Consider the following 15755-nt stretch of genomic DNA (forward strand, 5'->3'; position numbering starts at 1 on the left):
CTCTATATATATTACGTATGCATACATGCAACCCATTTGTCTTATTCAATTTATATAAGGAGGCAGCCGCCAATTTTTACATAATTAATCTACACTATATATTTCATGAAAATCAAACATCAAATTTGGAGTTTGACCAGTACTATTTCTTAATTAATTTCGCATGGAGTAAATGAAAAAGACTAATCAAAGAATAAAGACATTTTTTTTCTTGAATGTTTGCGTTTCTTTTGTGTGGTCCCTGTACAAAAAGAATTAAAATGACCTGTATTTATATTATCAGTTTCAGATATACTAAATCTTTATAACTATACAATAATTTTTATTCAAATGTGAGGTATAGCTACAAAATAATGAGGATAAATGACAATTAATATTCTCAAGGAAAATGAAAATAATTAAAAATAACATCGACAAAACTCAAAAAAGTTCTCTTAACTATAATATTAAATGTCTCATATAATATATATAATGAAAGATTGAATGCATGTATCTGTAAGAGTTCGAGGGCAAGTGCATCATGAAAGAGGGTTTCCTAGTTTAGTAACAAAACTGTAATGGTATGAACTAAGTCAAAAAAGTTATTACCAAAAATAGTTATAAGTTTTTTGTTCTTTTTCCTCTCATTTGGGAACTAGGTTTGGGGAGAATCTAGCTTGCCTAGGGTTAAAGGCCTATAGAGTAGCTATGTATATATGTATATATATCTCTACCTAGCTATTTGTGTAATGTATATATATATATGTGTGTGTGTGATGGAATTGCAAATGAGAAAGAAATGGAGTTTGTGAAGTTGAAAGGCAATTTGTTTGGGTGTGAGTTTTTGAGGCCCACATATTGGTGTTGCTGGCCACTCATTTGATATGGTATTAAAACAAATTTTAAAAACCAAATAGCCAAAAAGGTATCTTGGTTGATAGGGGGCCATGTTTGAAGGCTCCTTCCATCCACCCCTAACTCAAATTTATTAAGATGGTCCCTCTCAATCCTTGAGTGCCTTACAAATATTAGCTATGATCAATATAAATTAATAATACATGTTGATTTTGAGACTCCTCAATCATGTAGGAATAGTACACTACTATGAGGGTTTATCATAAGTTTGGTATGTATGAGTGTGACAGAGTATTTGACTGATTCGTCGTTTTAATTTAACGTGTACACTTCATAATTTATATGGCAACTTATTTCAATATCTTGATAAAAATCTGTTGCTGAGATCACAATGTTCTTACTTACTCTGGAGGAGTGTGATTTGGTGGATGAGATATATAAGATTGATAAGATTTGATGAGTGTTATATAATTCATCCAACGTTGAGGTAATAAATAGTCACTCATTTAGATTACTAGATGTGGGCCGAGTTATAAATCACAGACCCAATCATGCAAACCAAACACTTATTAAGATAAAATATTTTGTGAATCATGAATTATCACTCAAACCAAATGTTTCCATTGTGTATAACTTTTGATTGATTCCATCTATGTGTATGAGTTTCTCACAACCCCAATTTGAATATGTATGACCAAAATCTATATATGTTTGCTATAATTTGTTTACAAGTATAGAGAACTTCAAAAATCTTCATACAAACCAACCTCTTTTAATTTCTAAGTGTGTATGTAGTAATTCTTTACTAATTAAAGGCTAGCTAGAAGTTATGAAGTAATTACATACTTAATTTATAGCATTAAGGTCCAATTAGCTGATTTACATTTTTAATCCACCCACTAATTAGGGATAGTACACACTATTCTTTATCAGCATTAAGCTTTATGCAAAAACCATAAAATCTTACAATGGAACTAAACATGATTACATGTGGTTCACGAAACCTAATTTATAGATCATAAGGGATATTTAAGTCAAATTAATGATGAAAGAATATTTAAGCATGAGATATATAAGTATTAGTAGGCCCAATGTATGCAAACTCCCAAATTTAAGCATGGGAGTTTAAGATTTAAAAATTAAAGTTAAGACGTGAAAGCTTAGAATCTTCTTTGAAGTAATAAAAAAGACAGAGAATCATAAGAAGGCCCACACTAATTATGTGTTTTCTCATGCAGAAGCACCAACTGATTGAATCATGCAGTGAATTTTTTTATATATATAATTATTGTCTGAGTAAAATTAATCTTTTTTTTTTTCTTTCAACTTACAAATTGTAAAATGGGAAAGCTTGATTTTAATTTCAAGATTTCCGAAAATATGAATTACACTGATGTAAATTAATCCATTATTATATATCCATCTGAGTATTTCTATAAACTGTAATGGTTTGATGGTTTCGAAAGATTATGCATAATTTTATTAAATTTTATATATATTGATTTATTGTTGTAAATTGCAATTTTGTGCCTCCTCCACTGCGGCCAACCCTACCAAGAGAAAAGGGAAAAAGGAAATGAAGAAAAAAATCTGGCTTAATGATCTTGTGGCCATAGATTTATGAACAACAACCACTAACAAGTGAGGTCATTAATGAGCACTAAGGCATGTTTCTTAGGTCATGTCCTACTACTGTGTGTGTGTTTTTTTTTTTTAGTAGATATTTTATGTACTAAAATTGCACATATATAATTAAATAATTTATCATCAATTGATTATTATGTTCATGATAGAGCTCGATTGAAGGAGCCGGATCCATTTATTTGAATGTTTAATTTCGGGTCCAATATAGAAGATCATTTTGGATTATCTAATTTGTATAGTGAGCATTGCCCTAATTGAAATATTAGTATATTTGAATTAAGACATCTTACTATATATTAATTTGTGTCATATATGTTATTCACATACACATTTCTACTTTTTATATTTTTGAAAAATTCATAGTAGTCTTTTTACATTTAATATATACTAATAATGTTTTTTTTACTTGTTTATATACTTATGCGTGTTTAATTTATATGTACTAATAATAAATATACTTAACATGAAATAGAATAAATATGGAGCTAATTGCCCACCCCATCCCTGTATAAGTTTGTGATGAATCTCATCGCCTTATATAATTTTTGAATAGATATTTGGTTTGTAAAAATATTATAAAAGGGTTTAAAAAAAATCTATGGCTAATGAAGACACAATGTAATCAAATCCTCGCCCCCTTTGATTTGGGATTGGGATGAGATTCAGGGGGGTGTATTCGTTGTGGATTTCCACAGACTTTAAAAAGTCCATGGAATTTAAATTCCATGGAATTCACATAGATTCCAGACGACTTTCAAAGAATTCGTGGTTGGATTTCACCCCGATTTTCACTGATTTTCGAAGACTTTATGGGATAATTTTGGAATTGAATTCCATGAAACCAGCGCCCGCGGAGTCCCAGCACCCGCTGGAAACCCAGCGACCGCTGGAAACCCAGCGATCGCTGGGTTCCAACGAGTTCCAATATTCGGCGCATGTTGTGATGCAAAAGCTGCTTTGGCTTATCCGTTGTGATGCTCTTGCAGATGGTGAAGATAAACGTCACTCTAATTGGAATATTTTAATTCAATTTGGATGAGTGCTGCCTAAACAGTGCATTTATGTCTTGCTTTAAGCATTCGTACATGTTCAAACTCCAATCCACTTCCACCCTCCTCTCTTCCTTCCTGGTCAGCTCCCTCTCTCTCTCTCACACACAAACACACACAGATATACAGTCATATGCAATCAAGAATCTCTCTCTGCAATCTGACTAGATTTTTCTGTTGATGGTTTCTTGGAAAAGAGTGATGATGGGCGGCAGGCTTTGGTGCTGGAATCCACTATTTTCCACCCACAAGGCGGCGGCCAGCCTTCAGACAAGGGCTCCATCTCCACCGCGCAGCTCACCTTCTTTGTTGAGGATGTTAAACAGAGTTCGATTTAAAATCCTTGCTTATATGGGCCGCAGCCAGGACTACATATTTGACCCAGCCAACCTTCAGTGAGAGTATTGAGAACTTTTTCAGTGAATATTATCCTTCCACCTATCTTTCTCATTCGGTGATTCATCGAACAGGCAAACTGAAAGGGCTAATTGTAAGCAAAGAGTGAAGCTCTGATGCTGTACATTGTTTTCTCAGCCAGTGTCACTGATTGTAAGGTCAATTGCATATACTCAGCGGGCGCTTAAAACTCAGCGGGCGCTGGACATTAATGTCCACCATTTTTCTTGGCAGCGGGCGCTGGAACTCAGCGCTCGCTTAAAACTTCATGGATTTCAATTCTCGTGGTTCTTGGCCGGATTTCGTCGTGTGTATTTTTTGGATGAAATCCATGAAAGTCATTCTGGATTTTAAGTCAATGGAATAACGAATACACCTAGATTTATATGGATTTTAAAAAGTCTTGAACGAATACACCCAGATTTATATGGACTTTTAAAAGTCTTGAACGAATACACCCAGATTTCTGCAGACTTTTAAAAGTCTTGAACGAATACACCCAGACTTTTAAAATCCATATAAATCCATCAAATTCCACAACGAATACACCCCCTCAGTGTCACACAATTTTATGTGTGTCATTATATTCCACGCTTATATTTATTATTTTAATAATATCTATTATAAAATAAAATTTATTATAGTATTAAGAACTATACTTAATTTTTATTTAAAAAGATTAATATTTTAAAATTTTATATACCATAACTTTGAATTTATCAACCTATTATTAACTAATAAAAGTGAAATTAAATAATAAAAAATAATTATATGCCCTAATTAGATGAAATAAATCCTAGTTAATAATTACAAAATTAAATTAAAGCATATAAAGTTGAAATTGGACAAAAATATATATATAAAAAATTAAATAAAATTAAAAATGAAACACAAAATGAGACATCAAATGTATAGTACACTGAATCTCAATTCCTTTGACTCTACTGCGTTATCTTGAATATCTTTATCATACTTTTATCATTATTTATGACAACCATAATCTTATATATTCCCTTTGTCCCATAAAAATATGCATTTTTTGTTACTTTTATACGTCGCCCAAGAGTGCATTTTTTTTTATCCCTTCTTCAACTAATAAAAGTAGGCACCTTCTTTCATTAATAGGACTAATACACTAATCTATAAGAGTAGTGTTAAATAGCCACATTGTGGCCACCCACAATTTACCTAAACAGAAAATAATTTAATTTATTTAACTTATTTTTTAAAATAAAAATAAGATTTAATTATTTTATTATATTCTCTACATTGTAGTTATTTTTGTGCAATTTTTGGATAACTTTTCTATTTTTATTAAAAAAATAAATTAAAAATAAAAATGCAAAAAAATTAAAAAAATAGTACAATGTATAGAATATAATAAAATAACTAATTTTTATTTTATTTAAAAAAATAAATTAAATAAATTAAGATTTTTCTTAATATACTAGTTTGTTGTGCCCACAATGTGGCTGCATAGATTTATTGAATCTATAATTAATTCAAAAAAAAATACGCTCATTTAATATTTATTAAAATTTGTGTCACTAACAATCATACACACTCTTTTATAAAACGGGGAAAGTAATAAATTATAAACAACTTATAAAATTAATTAACATAAATTATGATGATGGTTAATTACTTGGCCGGCCTAATTTCCACCATTGCACGCGCAGTTATATCTCGTTTGACCTAGTAACAAAAAAGTCACTTATGATGTTGACTTTGAGTTCACAAGCAATGTTTAATAGCTCATTTATTTACTGAAATATTTTAAAAAAATAATAATGGGGCGGAAAGTATATATTGAGTACAATCACGTTACACGATCTTGTTAATTATAGTTATGATTAATAATCTAATAGGTTGATTAAAATAAACAAGGGTGATTAAAAAGATTACTAGCTAGCTAGGCTTACTTTGGAAGTACTTAAACAAGGATTAATTTTTGATCAATTAATAAAGCATGCATAATTAAGTAATGCAGAAATTAGAGTAAGTGTAACTGCAATCATTAAAGGTAGAACCTAAAATAAAAGATATTAAAATAAAAATATATATATAGAACTTCAGCATGAAGCCGTTTGTAATTGAACCTAGCATGGGATGAAAAAGAAGAAGGAATAAGAGATTAATTGGATTGGTGACTAAGAATGTATTTTTTCTTTTATAAGTGAAAATAAATAAATAAAACGAATTGCATGTCAACTAAGCAAAGAATGTTGCTATTAATCATATAGGGGTTGACTTTTCATGAGCATTGTGCATTGATGACATTGTGAACAACTTATAAAAGTGATAAACTTGGTAACTTTTTTCATTTAAACAGAAAGAAATATTATGTTATATATCTTATATAAATATTTAGTGTGAGCATCGCTCATGTTTAATTCAAGTCAATTTAATCCTTTTTATTGTATATATTTATTTTGATTTTAAATACGTTATAAACTGTTATTTATATCATTAAATTTATTAATTATAGAAAAATCAAAGATTGATTTGTTCTTTCTATTTATTATTTGAAGTTTAAAGGAAAAATGAACGGAGTTTTAACTTTTAATGATCTCAATAACAGTTCATAAGGTATTAAAATCAAAATAAATGTATTGACCAAAAAAATAAAGCTTTCGATTTATAATATGCTTGCCACTCTTAATATATAGTCCGGTTTATAAATACGGGTAAATTGCTAAAAATTCATCAATTCATTATTCAACTCTGATTTTACTCATATTCAATAAATCATATCAATGAAAATACATTTGATCAATTTGCAGTAAAATATGCATGCATGACTAAGTTTTTTCAAGAACTACATGGTATAAATTTCATCAAGCCAACATTCAATTACACATTATATGGAATTTCAGCTCGGGAAAAAAAATTCCCACTGCGTCATTTTTTCGATCATCGAAAATTTTGAAAGTGTCTATTTTACTTGGAAGTCGAAAAACATGTTACTATTGCGGCAATAATTTATATGTAAAACATATGTGTAAAATCAAAATTGGTTTGATTTTTTGTTCTTTCAAGAATTAGCCCTATCGTGTATACATCATCATTTCAAATGATCAATGTTGCATAGAGTCCGAGATATCATAAAAAAAAAATATAAACTAAAATGACATCAATGATTGATCCCAAATCTAAATAAATGATTATATATATGAATCATAAAAATCAAATAGTCAAATCTAATAGTCATTTCAGTCATAATCCAGGTTGGTTTGGACATAATTGAAGATGATTTAACTCCATGTTGCTGCAAAGATTCTGCAATAATGTGTCCCAAGGTTTGTCACCTCATATAAATATTTATCACCATGCAGCAGCAGCTTTTTACTCCCTTTTTTTAATAGCAAAAATTAATGATAACTTTATTTTCAATCAAGAATCATTGTGCACAAACGATGCATCTTCTACATTTGATTAAGACATGTATGCTTATGGGCATACTCCAAATAATCTAAGAAAATAATGAAAATCAAAATTTTCTACATTTGATTAAGACATATATATGGGGATTCTGTAAACAATCTAAGAAAAAAGAATGTGAATCAAAATTACACTTTGGGGCCAATAGGATTATTGCAAGAGTGGTCGGAATTCAAACTCGTAAGAAAGAATATATATAGTTCTGAATTTCGAATATCGTATGGTAATAATAAAATATTATAATAGTGATATGAATTATTTCAATTTGAAATCGTAATTCAAACTCGTGAAAATGAACATAGTATGATTTTCAATCATTATTTAACAATAAAATTAGTAGACATGTTTGCTTTTGCAAACAATTAAATAAGTCTAAATTATCATGGAAAACAATAGTAGAACTCAGTGAAATAATATTTATCTCATTACCCCTAAAACCCAGTTGTCCAAAGAGCCTTCAATAGGTTCTTTGGACGGAGTTTTTAGGTTCGATTGTTTTCAAGCCATTGGGCCGGCTCAAATTTGTCGGCTTTAATAATAACTTATTTAATTTCATGAATGATCCAGTTAGTCATGCAACCGAAAAGTAATAGATTCGAATCTTGTTACCCTCTTAAGACGAATAATATGCCATGGAACGATGTTTGGTATCACACCATATATATGGGGATGGTTCCAATGAGAATGGTCATATATTGTTAAAATGAGAATTGATATGAATAAGCTAGTATATAGGTTTGAATAAGCTGTTAGTATTGCATGAATAACCATTTAAATTTGTGTTTGAATTCTGGAGGGGGCAAAAACTTCACCAATTAATTGAATTACGTTTATTCATGCATTACAAACAACTTATTCAACATTATATATTGATTTATCCGTTATTCTCATTTATCACGAAAATAGGCATATTCTCAATACAACATAACCGTATGCATATATATACAGAGATAATTTGATTTTCTTTTACAAAGTTTTTTACTCCTTGTCCTTATGTCCCATCGAAAATGAGTCGTATTCCTTTTTGGGTCGTCCCAACGAAAGAGAATCGTTTCTGTTTTTAGTAAAAATTAGGAAATTTAAGACTCAATTAATAAAATTAATTACACTCTTATTTTTTTAATTACCCTAATTAAAATTAATTCCTTATTTTTAAAATTATTTTTGATTTTTTTCTAACTCTTTAATTACACATATAATTATATATATTTAATATACTAAACAATAACTTTTTAAATCTTGTGCCCAAAAGAACTGCCTCAGTTATGAACGGAGAGGGAGTATAATGAAAAAATAAAATAAAATGGGGTGAATGTGACTTTATGGAAATATTCTTTCCACTTTTCCCATTGGCAAAACTATATATATAAGACAGAAAAATCAGCATGAGCATAAAGTTTGCTCTTTTCCCTCATTTTTAACTAATTAATGCTCCTAATCACTTCTCTTAGAAGATTGACAAGACAGCAGTAGGGTCTTCACTTTCTTGTGATATAAAGCACTTTTTACAGCTTTCTGCATAGAATTTCTTTTACATTATTAATTAATGTTAAAGAAAAGAAAGTAATTAAATTATTAATTATCAAGATTTTGGCTAGAGTCCCACTCACATTTCTGAGTGATCTAGCTCTTCTTAATTTATTCACATCCTATTTCCCAATTCTCGCAAATATTTCCAAGTATGGAATAACAGCATAGTTATCTCTCTTATTTTAACTCTAATGATAAACACAACACAATTATTAAGCTATAAAAATAGGATAAACCTGTCTCATCCTCCACAAATTTGGGTTTTTTAGTTGCCTGTAATTAATTATGAACCAATAGATATGATAAATAAACCAATCATCTCAACAATGGTGTATGATTCAGTTAGTAGAATAATTAAAACTATAAATTAATTAGTTTGATTAAAGATAAGTCTAATAAATCAACAACCACACTACAATAATAATAATAATAATATTTCTTTGGAGGTGATTGTGGTAAGAATTTCATAAATTCGAATTCCATTAATGTGTTTGATAAATCGAGCCTATCAAATAAATTTTTCTAACTCATCAGCTAAATATAATAATATTTGTAAAATATTAAATGGTGGGAAAATTGAGTTACTTGTATAGTTATATAGAATTAATTATGTACGTGCAAAAAATACATATTTGAGCAAATTAAAAATTTAAAACCGATCTAATGATTTATTCGTGTCAATTGTTGGATTTCTCGTACATTGTATACCTACTTACAAGTGAAGCAATTAAAAAGAAGAAGAAAAAAAACAAAAATAGAAACAATGTCGGCACTCAACTCTATATTCTTTTTGTGTTCATATTTGCTTTGAGATGAAAAATTGTTAATTTAATTAATTAAACTCACAAAGTGCATCTGAAAAAGCCGTTTATTAAAAAAAATATTTAAATAAGTGGATGATCACACAGACTTCAATTATTATAAAATGGAGTTTCTTTTATTTATTTATTTATTTTAAGTAGAAAGAGGAAAAGGGCATTTAGTGAAGAAAGTAAATTTTTATCTCACTTGAAGCGTTAGTGCGCATTTTCCTATTTAAATATTTGAGTGTTTTGGAATGTAGGCCGAATTTTCCATTAACAAAGGGGGCCAACCCTTTTTTCAAATTATTCGGTTATTAATATTTTGAGATTAATTTATCAAAAAAAAAAATTGTCATTTTACTTTGATAGGATTTTAAATTTAGCCATAAATTGAGCTCGATAAGAATAAAGATTTAATATTTTTTAAAAAAAGCTCTTGTTTAGCATCAAGTGGGTGTTAAAATCAAGTTAAGTCGAGTTGGATCAAATGTTCACAATTTTCTTGATTACTATATATTTATTTACTTATTAGTTTAATTTTTTTTCTTTAAAGAGTATTGAGTTGGGAGATAAAATTATGATCTGTAGGATGATTTCATAAAATAGATAAATAAAAAACAATGACAAAAAATGTGCATATTTGGGCCTATCATAAAATAGACTATGAAACATATGTTAGGCCCATATTTTCATGAACTATTGCAAACTACTATCTTTTAAAAATCCAATATATATGGTCTTTAACAAAGCCCAGTTAGGTTTTCTGTTGAGTTAAAGAGTTTCCAACATCACATTTATTTATTTTTATTTTTTTGATCAAGAAAAATATTTTCATTAATAGAGTTACCAGAGGTACCCAAAAATCATCTTACAGCACATTTATTAACTTGGGTCTGAAATTTAATATCTATTTTGACCAAAAAAATAAAATGAAGTACTATAATTCAATCATCTCTGGACAAGTTTTTACACTTTTTATTTATTTATTTTTCTCTCGTAAATACTTTTAAGTTAATAATAATTAATTACTTTACACTACTAATTAATGCTAAAAACAAGAAAAAGAATATTAAAAGTTTCAATAGTAACTTAAATTAAAATTATTCCCACTTAGAACTCAAGGATTATATCGGTGAGGTACCCACATTATTTCTTACTATTATTTTTCATAAGCAAGAAATTAAAACCCCGAATCCAAACAAAAAAAAACAAATAATAATATAAATTCATTAAATGAAGATTATGTACAACTTAGGCGGCTGTTTAATACAATCTTAATGGGTCTTAATTGTTGCGAATAATACAACTTTTACCTTAATTTATATGATTTCTTTATATTAGTACATTACAATTTTACCCTTTTAAATAATCATGTCGAGAAAAAATGGCCAAGTCGATTTAGATAGAATGAGCATTATTATTATTTTTTTTTTATCATGTACTGCTAGAATGACCTAGTTAGTTTTATTGATGAAAATTTTGGGATGTTATATATAATTGCAATCAAATGAAAAGGTAGTGTTGTAACTATATATAACACTTTAAAATTCATGTCACAATTTTATTACTTGGTAAAAAAAATCATATTGTTTGTTGCAGTCAACCCTACTTTTATTTTTTCGAGAACAAAATATAGAACTTTCCTCTCTCTTTGTAGAGCTTTTTACCTTGGATTTCTAGAACAATCCAACACTCTAAGAACTTGTTTATGTCATGTTCATACGTTTTTGTATTGTTAATGGGTTTGAAAATTTGATCATACAACGATTGATGCTAAAATATTGCTAATTAATTACACAAATACTCCTTTGCAACTGGTTTCCAGAATGACACTACTTCATTCAGGAAATGACACTTGAACATTTTCGAATGACACTACTTCAACATACAAATGACACTTGAAGATCTTTAAGTATCATTTGTATGTTGAAGTAGTGTCATTCAGAAATCAATTGCACGGTGCAATCGGTTGCACGGGAGAGTGCCTCAATTAATTAACAACAGTTACATAGCGATACAACGTTCTTAAAAGTAATGCAAGAAGCCATTAGACTTTTTCATATGAATGTATTTAAAAGCACCCAAATAAGAGAACATATTTACATTTTGTTTCAACAGAAAAGTTACGAAAGTAGGTCACAAAAATAATTCTACTTTAAGCCAAAATTGAGAATAAATCTTGAAATTCAATGCGAACACTGAAAAATATTCTAGAACAATTCATAGAAACCCAAAATTTGTTGGATGACTTTTATATATTAGCTATAGATTAGAGGCTTATATATATAGACTATGTGTCGCTATTTTTTTGATGAAACCCAAATCTATGATTTTTAATGAATCATTTAATAATGGCAACTAACTTTATATGTAACACGTGTCCAACTTGAGTCAAACATAGATACTCTCAACAACAATTTAAGCTCCATTTATTGGTGTAAATGTACATTTTCGGCACTCAATCGGTATTTTACACTCGTTTTGGGATTTTGATATTAACTTCTTACCTTACAATATTACAATATTAATATTATTTTCTTTCTTGAGAGGTATACTATTCATATTTTAAGATTACTTTTTCAAAGCTTAAAACTATTCAATTTCGAAATACTTGAAAACTAATCGTTCTTCTCGCGTTGGGAGGAAAAAAAAAGTTTAAGTATAATATTAAAGTCATATCCCAAAATTTGTGTATTTTAATTCATTTACCTTATTCAAAATATTATCGTTACAAAGAAAAAGATCATAACATTTCTTCTCTACTTTTAAGCATGTCTAGAAGTAAGATTCATTTTTTTTAAAGATCTGAATAGAAAAATACGTATATAAATAATTAGTATAAGGGGTACTCAACCCTTACAAAAAGCTAAAGGACAATATTACTTACTAGAAGAGATACAAAGTTCGGGATATAATTAAGCAACAGTCCGTTAATGAATAGCAAAACGAACAAGGAAAGTGTGTACGTAGCGTAGCCATCTCCAAGAGTTAATCTTCACACCTTCCACAATCTTATTGATATCTGGATTAATTAATCCTCTTAAATATAAGCCCGTTTCTCGCCTTCCGTATTCTCCAGACAGTGCATTACCAAAGTAAGAGATTCATTTATGTTTAGAAAACAAAAAAAGTAAGATTCATTTAAGAGTTGCGAAATAAGGGGATATATTAATTATGTTAATATTAATATTAACCCCCAACTCCCCTCCAAAACACTAATAAATATTGGTAGTTGATAGTTTAGGGTTGCAACATAGCCCACCAATTTAATCCACAATAACGACTTGCAAATTCATTTCGAAATAGTTTCACATCAAAAAATAATATTGGATGGCAATAGTCCACCTCCATATTAAAAGCCAAATGCTCAATTTTCCTTGGACATTTAAATTTTCGCCCCCCCCCCCCCCCCCACCAAACTATTTAACCATTAATTATACTATAGTATAATCAGTCGATGCGTGACAGTGTATGTGCATAAATATAAAGAATATTTATATCGATAATAATTATAAATACATTTAAGTTTGCATTAAATTGTTTCGATTTAGAGAGGCTTGTGCCGTTGGGATTAAATTACTAGTCATGCTTTTAGGTGGTGACGTGGCGCAGTGATTTTTTTTTAATTTTATTTTTTCTCATCATCTACGTAACTATACGTACATGTGAGTGTGTGTATTTATGAGTTATAAATAAGTGTGCAGATCATCTCATTTTCTTCCACGTTGTAGAAGAAGAAGCCCTTTTCATTGTTTTTGAATTTTGAGTTGCAAACTTCCACATTTTGGGATCATGGAGTTCAAGATTCTGCCCTTCATTGCATTTCTCTCTGTGAGTCATAACTTAGAGAGAGAGAGAGAGAGAGCATTTGGTTTTTGTTAATATACATATATTTATATATGGGTGGATAACTGAGGATTTTTTATTATTATTAATTTGATCTTCTTTAAATTAGAATATTGTTTTTCATTTTATTTTTGCTAATTAACTTGGGTTGTGTTTGGATGAAATGAAAATTGCAGGTGGCAATAGTTGTGAGCCATGCAGCTTTGCCTTCAGAGGAGTATTGGAATTCTGTGTTGCCAAACACTCCCATGCCTAAAGCTGTAAAAGAATTGCTGCAGCCAACATCTGGTAATATACTATATATATAGCATATATAAATTATATATATGTAATTATAAAATTGTAGGAGATGAGACATAAGTAGATTAATATACACATATACTTTTTGTTTGATAAACTTTTTGTGTTTTCCAGTTTAGCTATGGCTGTCTGATCTCTGAAACTGTTAATAACAAAAATATTTTAAACCTAATATTTGTATTTATATTTCAAGTAATGTTTATAGTATTTGGTTGAGAATAATCTTGACAGTCAAATGTGTAATTAAATTAGTTTAATTGATTGGAACAATTTTTGGTAGAAATATTTGCATGATTTTTAAGCACAGATAATTAATTATCAAGAAAAGTGCTGTTTCAAATAAATTGGTGAATTTCTTGATGAACATATATTAAGATTACTATGTATTTATTCTGTATTAGTCAATTTAAGAGTATATAGACATTTATTCTCTATTTTTCTGCAGATCCATCATTTCCCCTTTTAGTATTTCTTGATCCATTTTTATTAATGTCAACTAGTTTTGCTCTGGATTTCAGTAACATGCAAATCAATTCTATCATATATCCAGCAATATCTTCTACTCTCTCTCTCTAACACTATCATATCTCCTCCGCCCAGAATGGCTGGAAGACAAGAGCACATCCGTCGGAGTAGGCGGCGGCGGAGTGAACGTCAACAACAATAACAACACCCACGTCAGCGTCGGCGGCAAAGGTGGCGGCGTCACCGTCGGAACACACAACAGAAGGGGCAGACCCGTCTACGTCCGGGTCGCACCCGGACAGAGCCCGTTCATATACCATTATGCTGCCACCGAGTCTCAGCTGCACGACGACCCCAACGTGGCCCTCTTCTTCTTAGAGAAAGACTTGTATGCAGGCAACAAGATGAACCTGCATTTCTCAAAACCTGCAAACGTCGAGACATTCCTGCCGCGGCACGTTGCCGACTCGATCCCCTTCTCCTCGAGCAAGTTGCCGGAGATCTACAGCGAGTTCTCCGTGAAGCCCGACTCCGATGAAGCCGAGGCGATCAAGAAAACCATCCAAGAATGCGAGGACACGGAGTTGGTGGGAGAGGAGAGGTTCTGCGCGACTTCCTTGGAGTCGATGGTCGATTTCAGCACGTTCGTTTTAGGGAAGGACGCGAGGGCGGTGTCGACCGAGGCCGAGAGCGCGGAGCAGAAAGTGTACCGCATCGAGGCCGTGACGAGGATGCCGAGCGACAAGCCGGTAGTGGTGTGCCACAAGCAGGAGTATGCATACGCCGTGTTCTACTGCCACAAGACTGATACCACGGTGGCTTACGGGGTCTCGTTGGTGGGAGCCGGAGGGTCCAAGGCAGAAGCAGTGGCCGTGTGCCATAGGGACACGTCGGAGTGGAACCCGAAGCACTTGGCTTTCCAGGTGCTCAAGGTGAAGCCCGGGTCTGTCCCAGTCTGCCATTACCTACCTGAGAATCACATTGTGTGGGCTTCAAAGAATTAGAGAAATAAGCATATGCATCTATATATACATGTTATTTAGTGTGTGTGTGTGTGGATGTATTTTAGAATTCGGATATCTACATATATGTATGATATGTGGATATATGTATCAGACTGTGAGTCTTTCTTTCATGATAATGAAAACCAAAATAAATTATTTTTCCAAGAGAATGTAAGGTGAAATCTACGGTGAAACGACTTCCTACCTTGATGATTTCCATCTCCTCACTACAACAAAAAATGGTTTTCCGGACACCAAAAAGTGCCCCAATATGTGCTCTATTGGGGCACTTCTTATTTTCGGGGCACTTAGTACATGTGCCTCCAAGTATCGTGTCCCAATAGGGTTATGGGCACTTTTTATGTGCCTCGATATCAATAGATTACCCGACAATTTAATATGCCCCAAGATTGATTTGTAGATGCACATAAAAGTGCCCTTTA

At 30.8% G+C, this 15755-nt stretch overlaps 2 protein-coding genes across 2 annotated transcripts in view; both read left to right on the forward strand.

Moving 5' to 3' along the window:
- Positions 1-15755, forward strand: part of LOC131015234 (probable glycosyltransferase At3g07620) — a 1181237-nt gene that overhangs the window by 982793 nt on the left and 182689 nt on the right. The window lies entirely within an intron of this gene.
- LOC131015284 (BURP domain protein RD22) lies at positions 13077-15477 on the forward strand. The gene is made up of 3 exons (XM_057943632.1): positions 13077-13528; positions 13720-13831; positions 14444-15477. Exons 1-3 carry the CDS (start codon positions 13490-13492, stop codon positions 15310-15312), a joined length of 1020 nt encoding a protein of 339 aa, XP_057799615.1. The 5' UTR covers positions 13077-13489; the 3' UTR covers positions 15313-15477.

This window comes from Salvia miltiorrhiza, chromosome 3 (genome assembly GCF_028751815.1).
Source record: "Salvia miltiorrhiza cultivar Shanhuang (shh) chromosome 3, IMPLAD_Smil_shh, whole genome shotgun sequence".
Lineage (NCBI taxonomy): Eukaryota > Viridiplantae > Streptophyta > Magnoliopsida > Lamiales > Lamiaceae > Salvia > Salvia miltiorrhiza.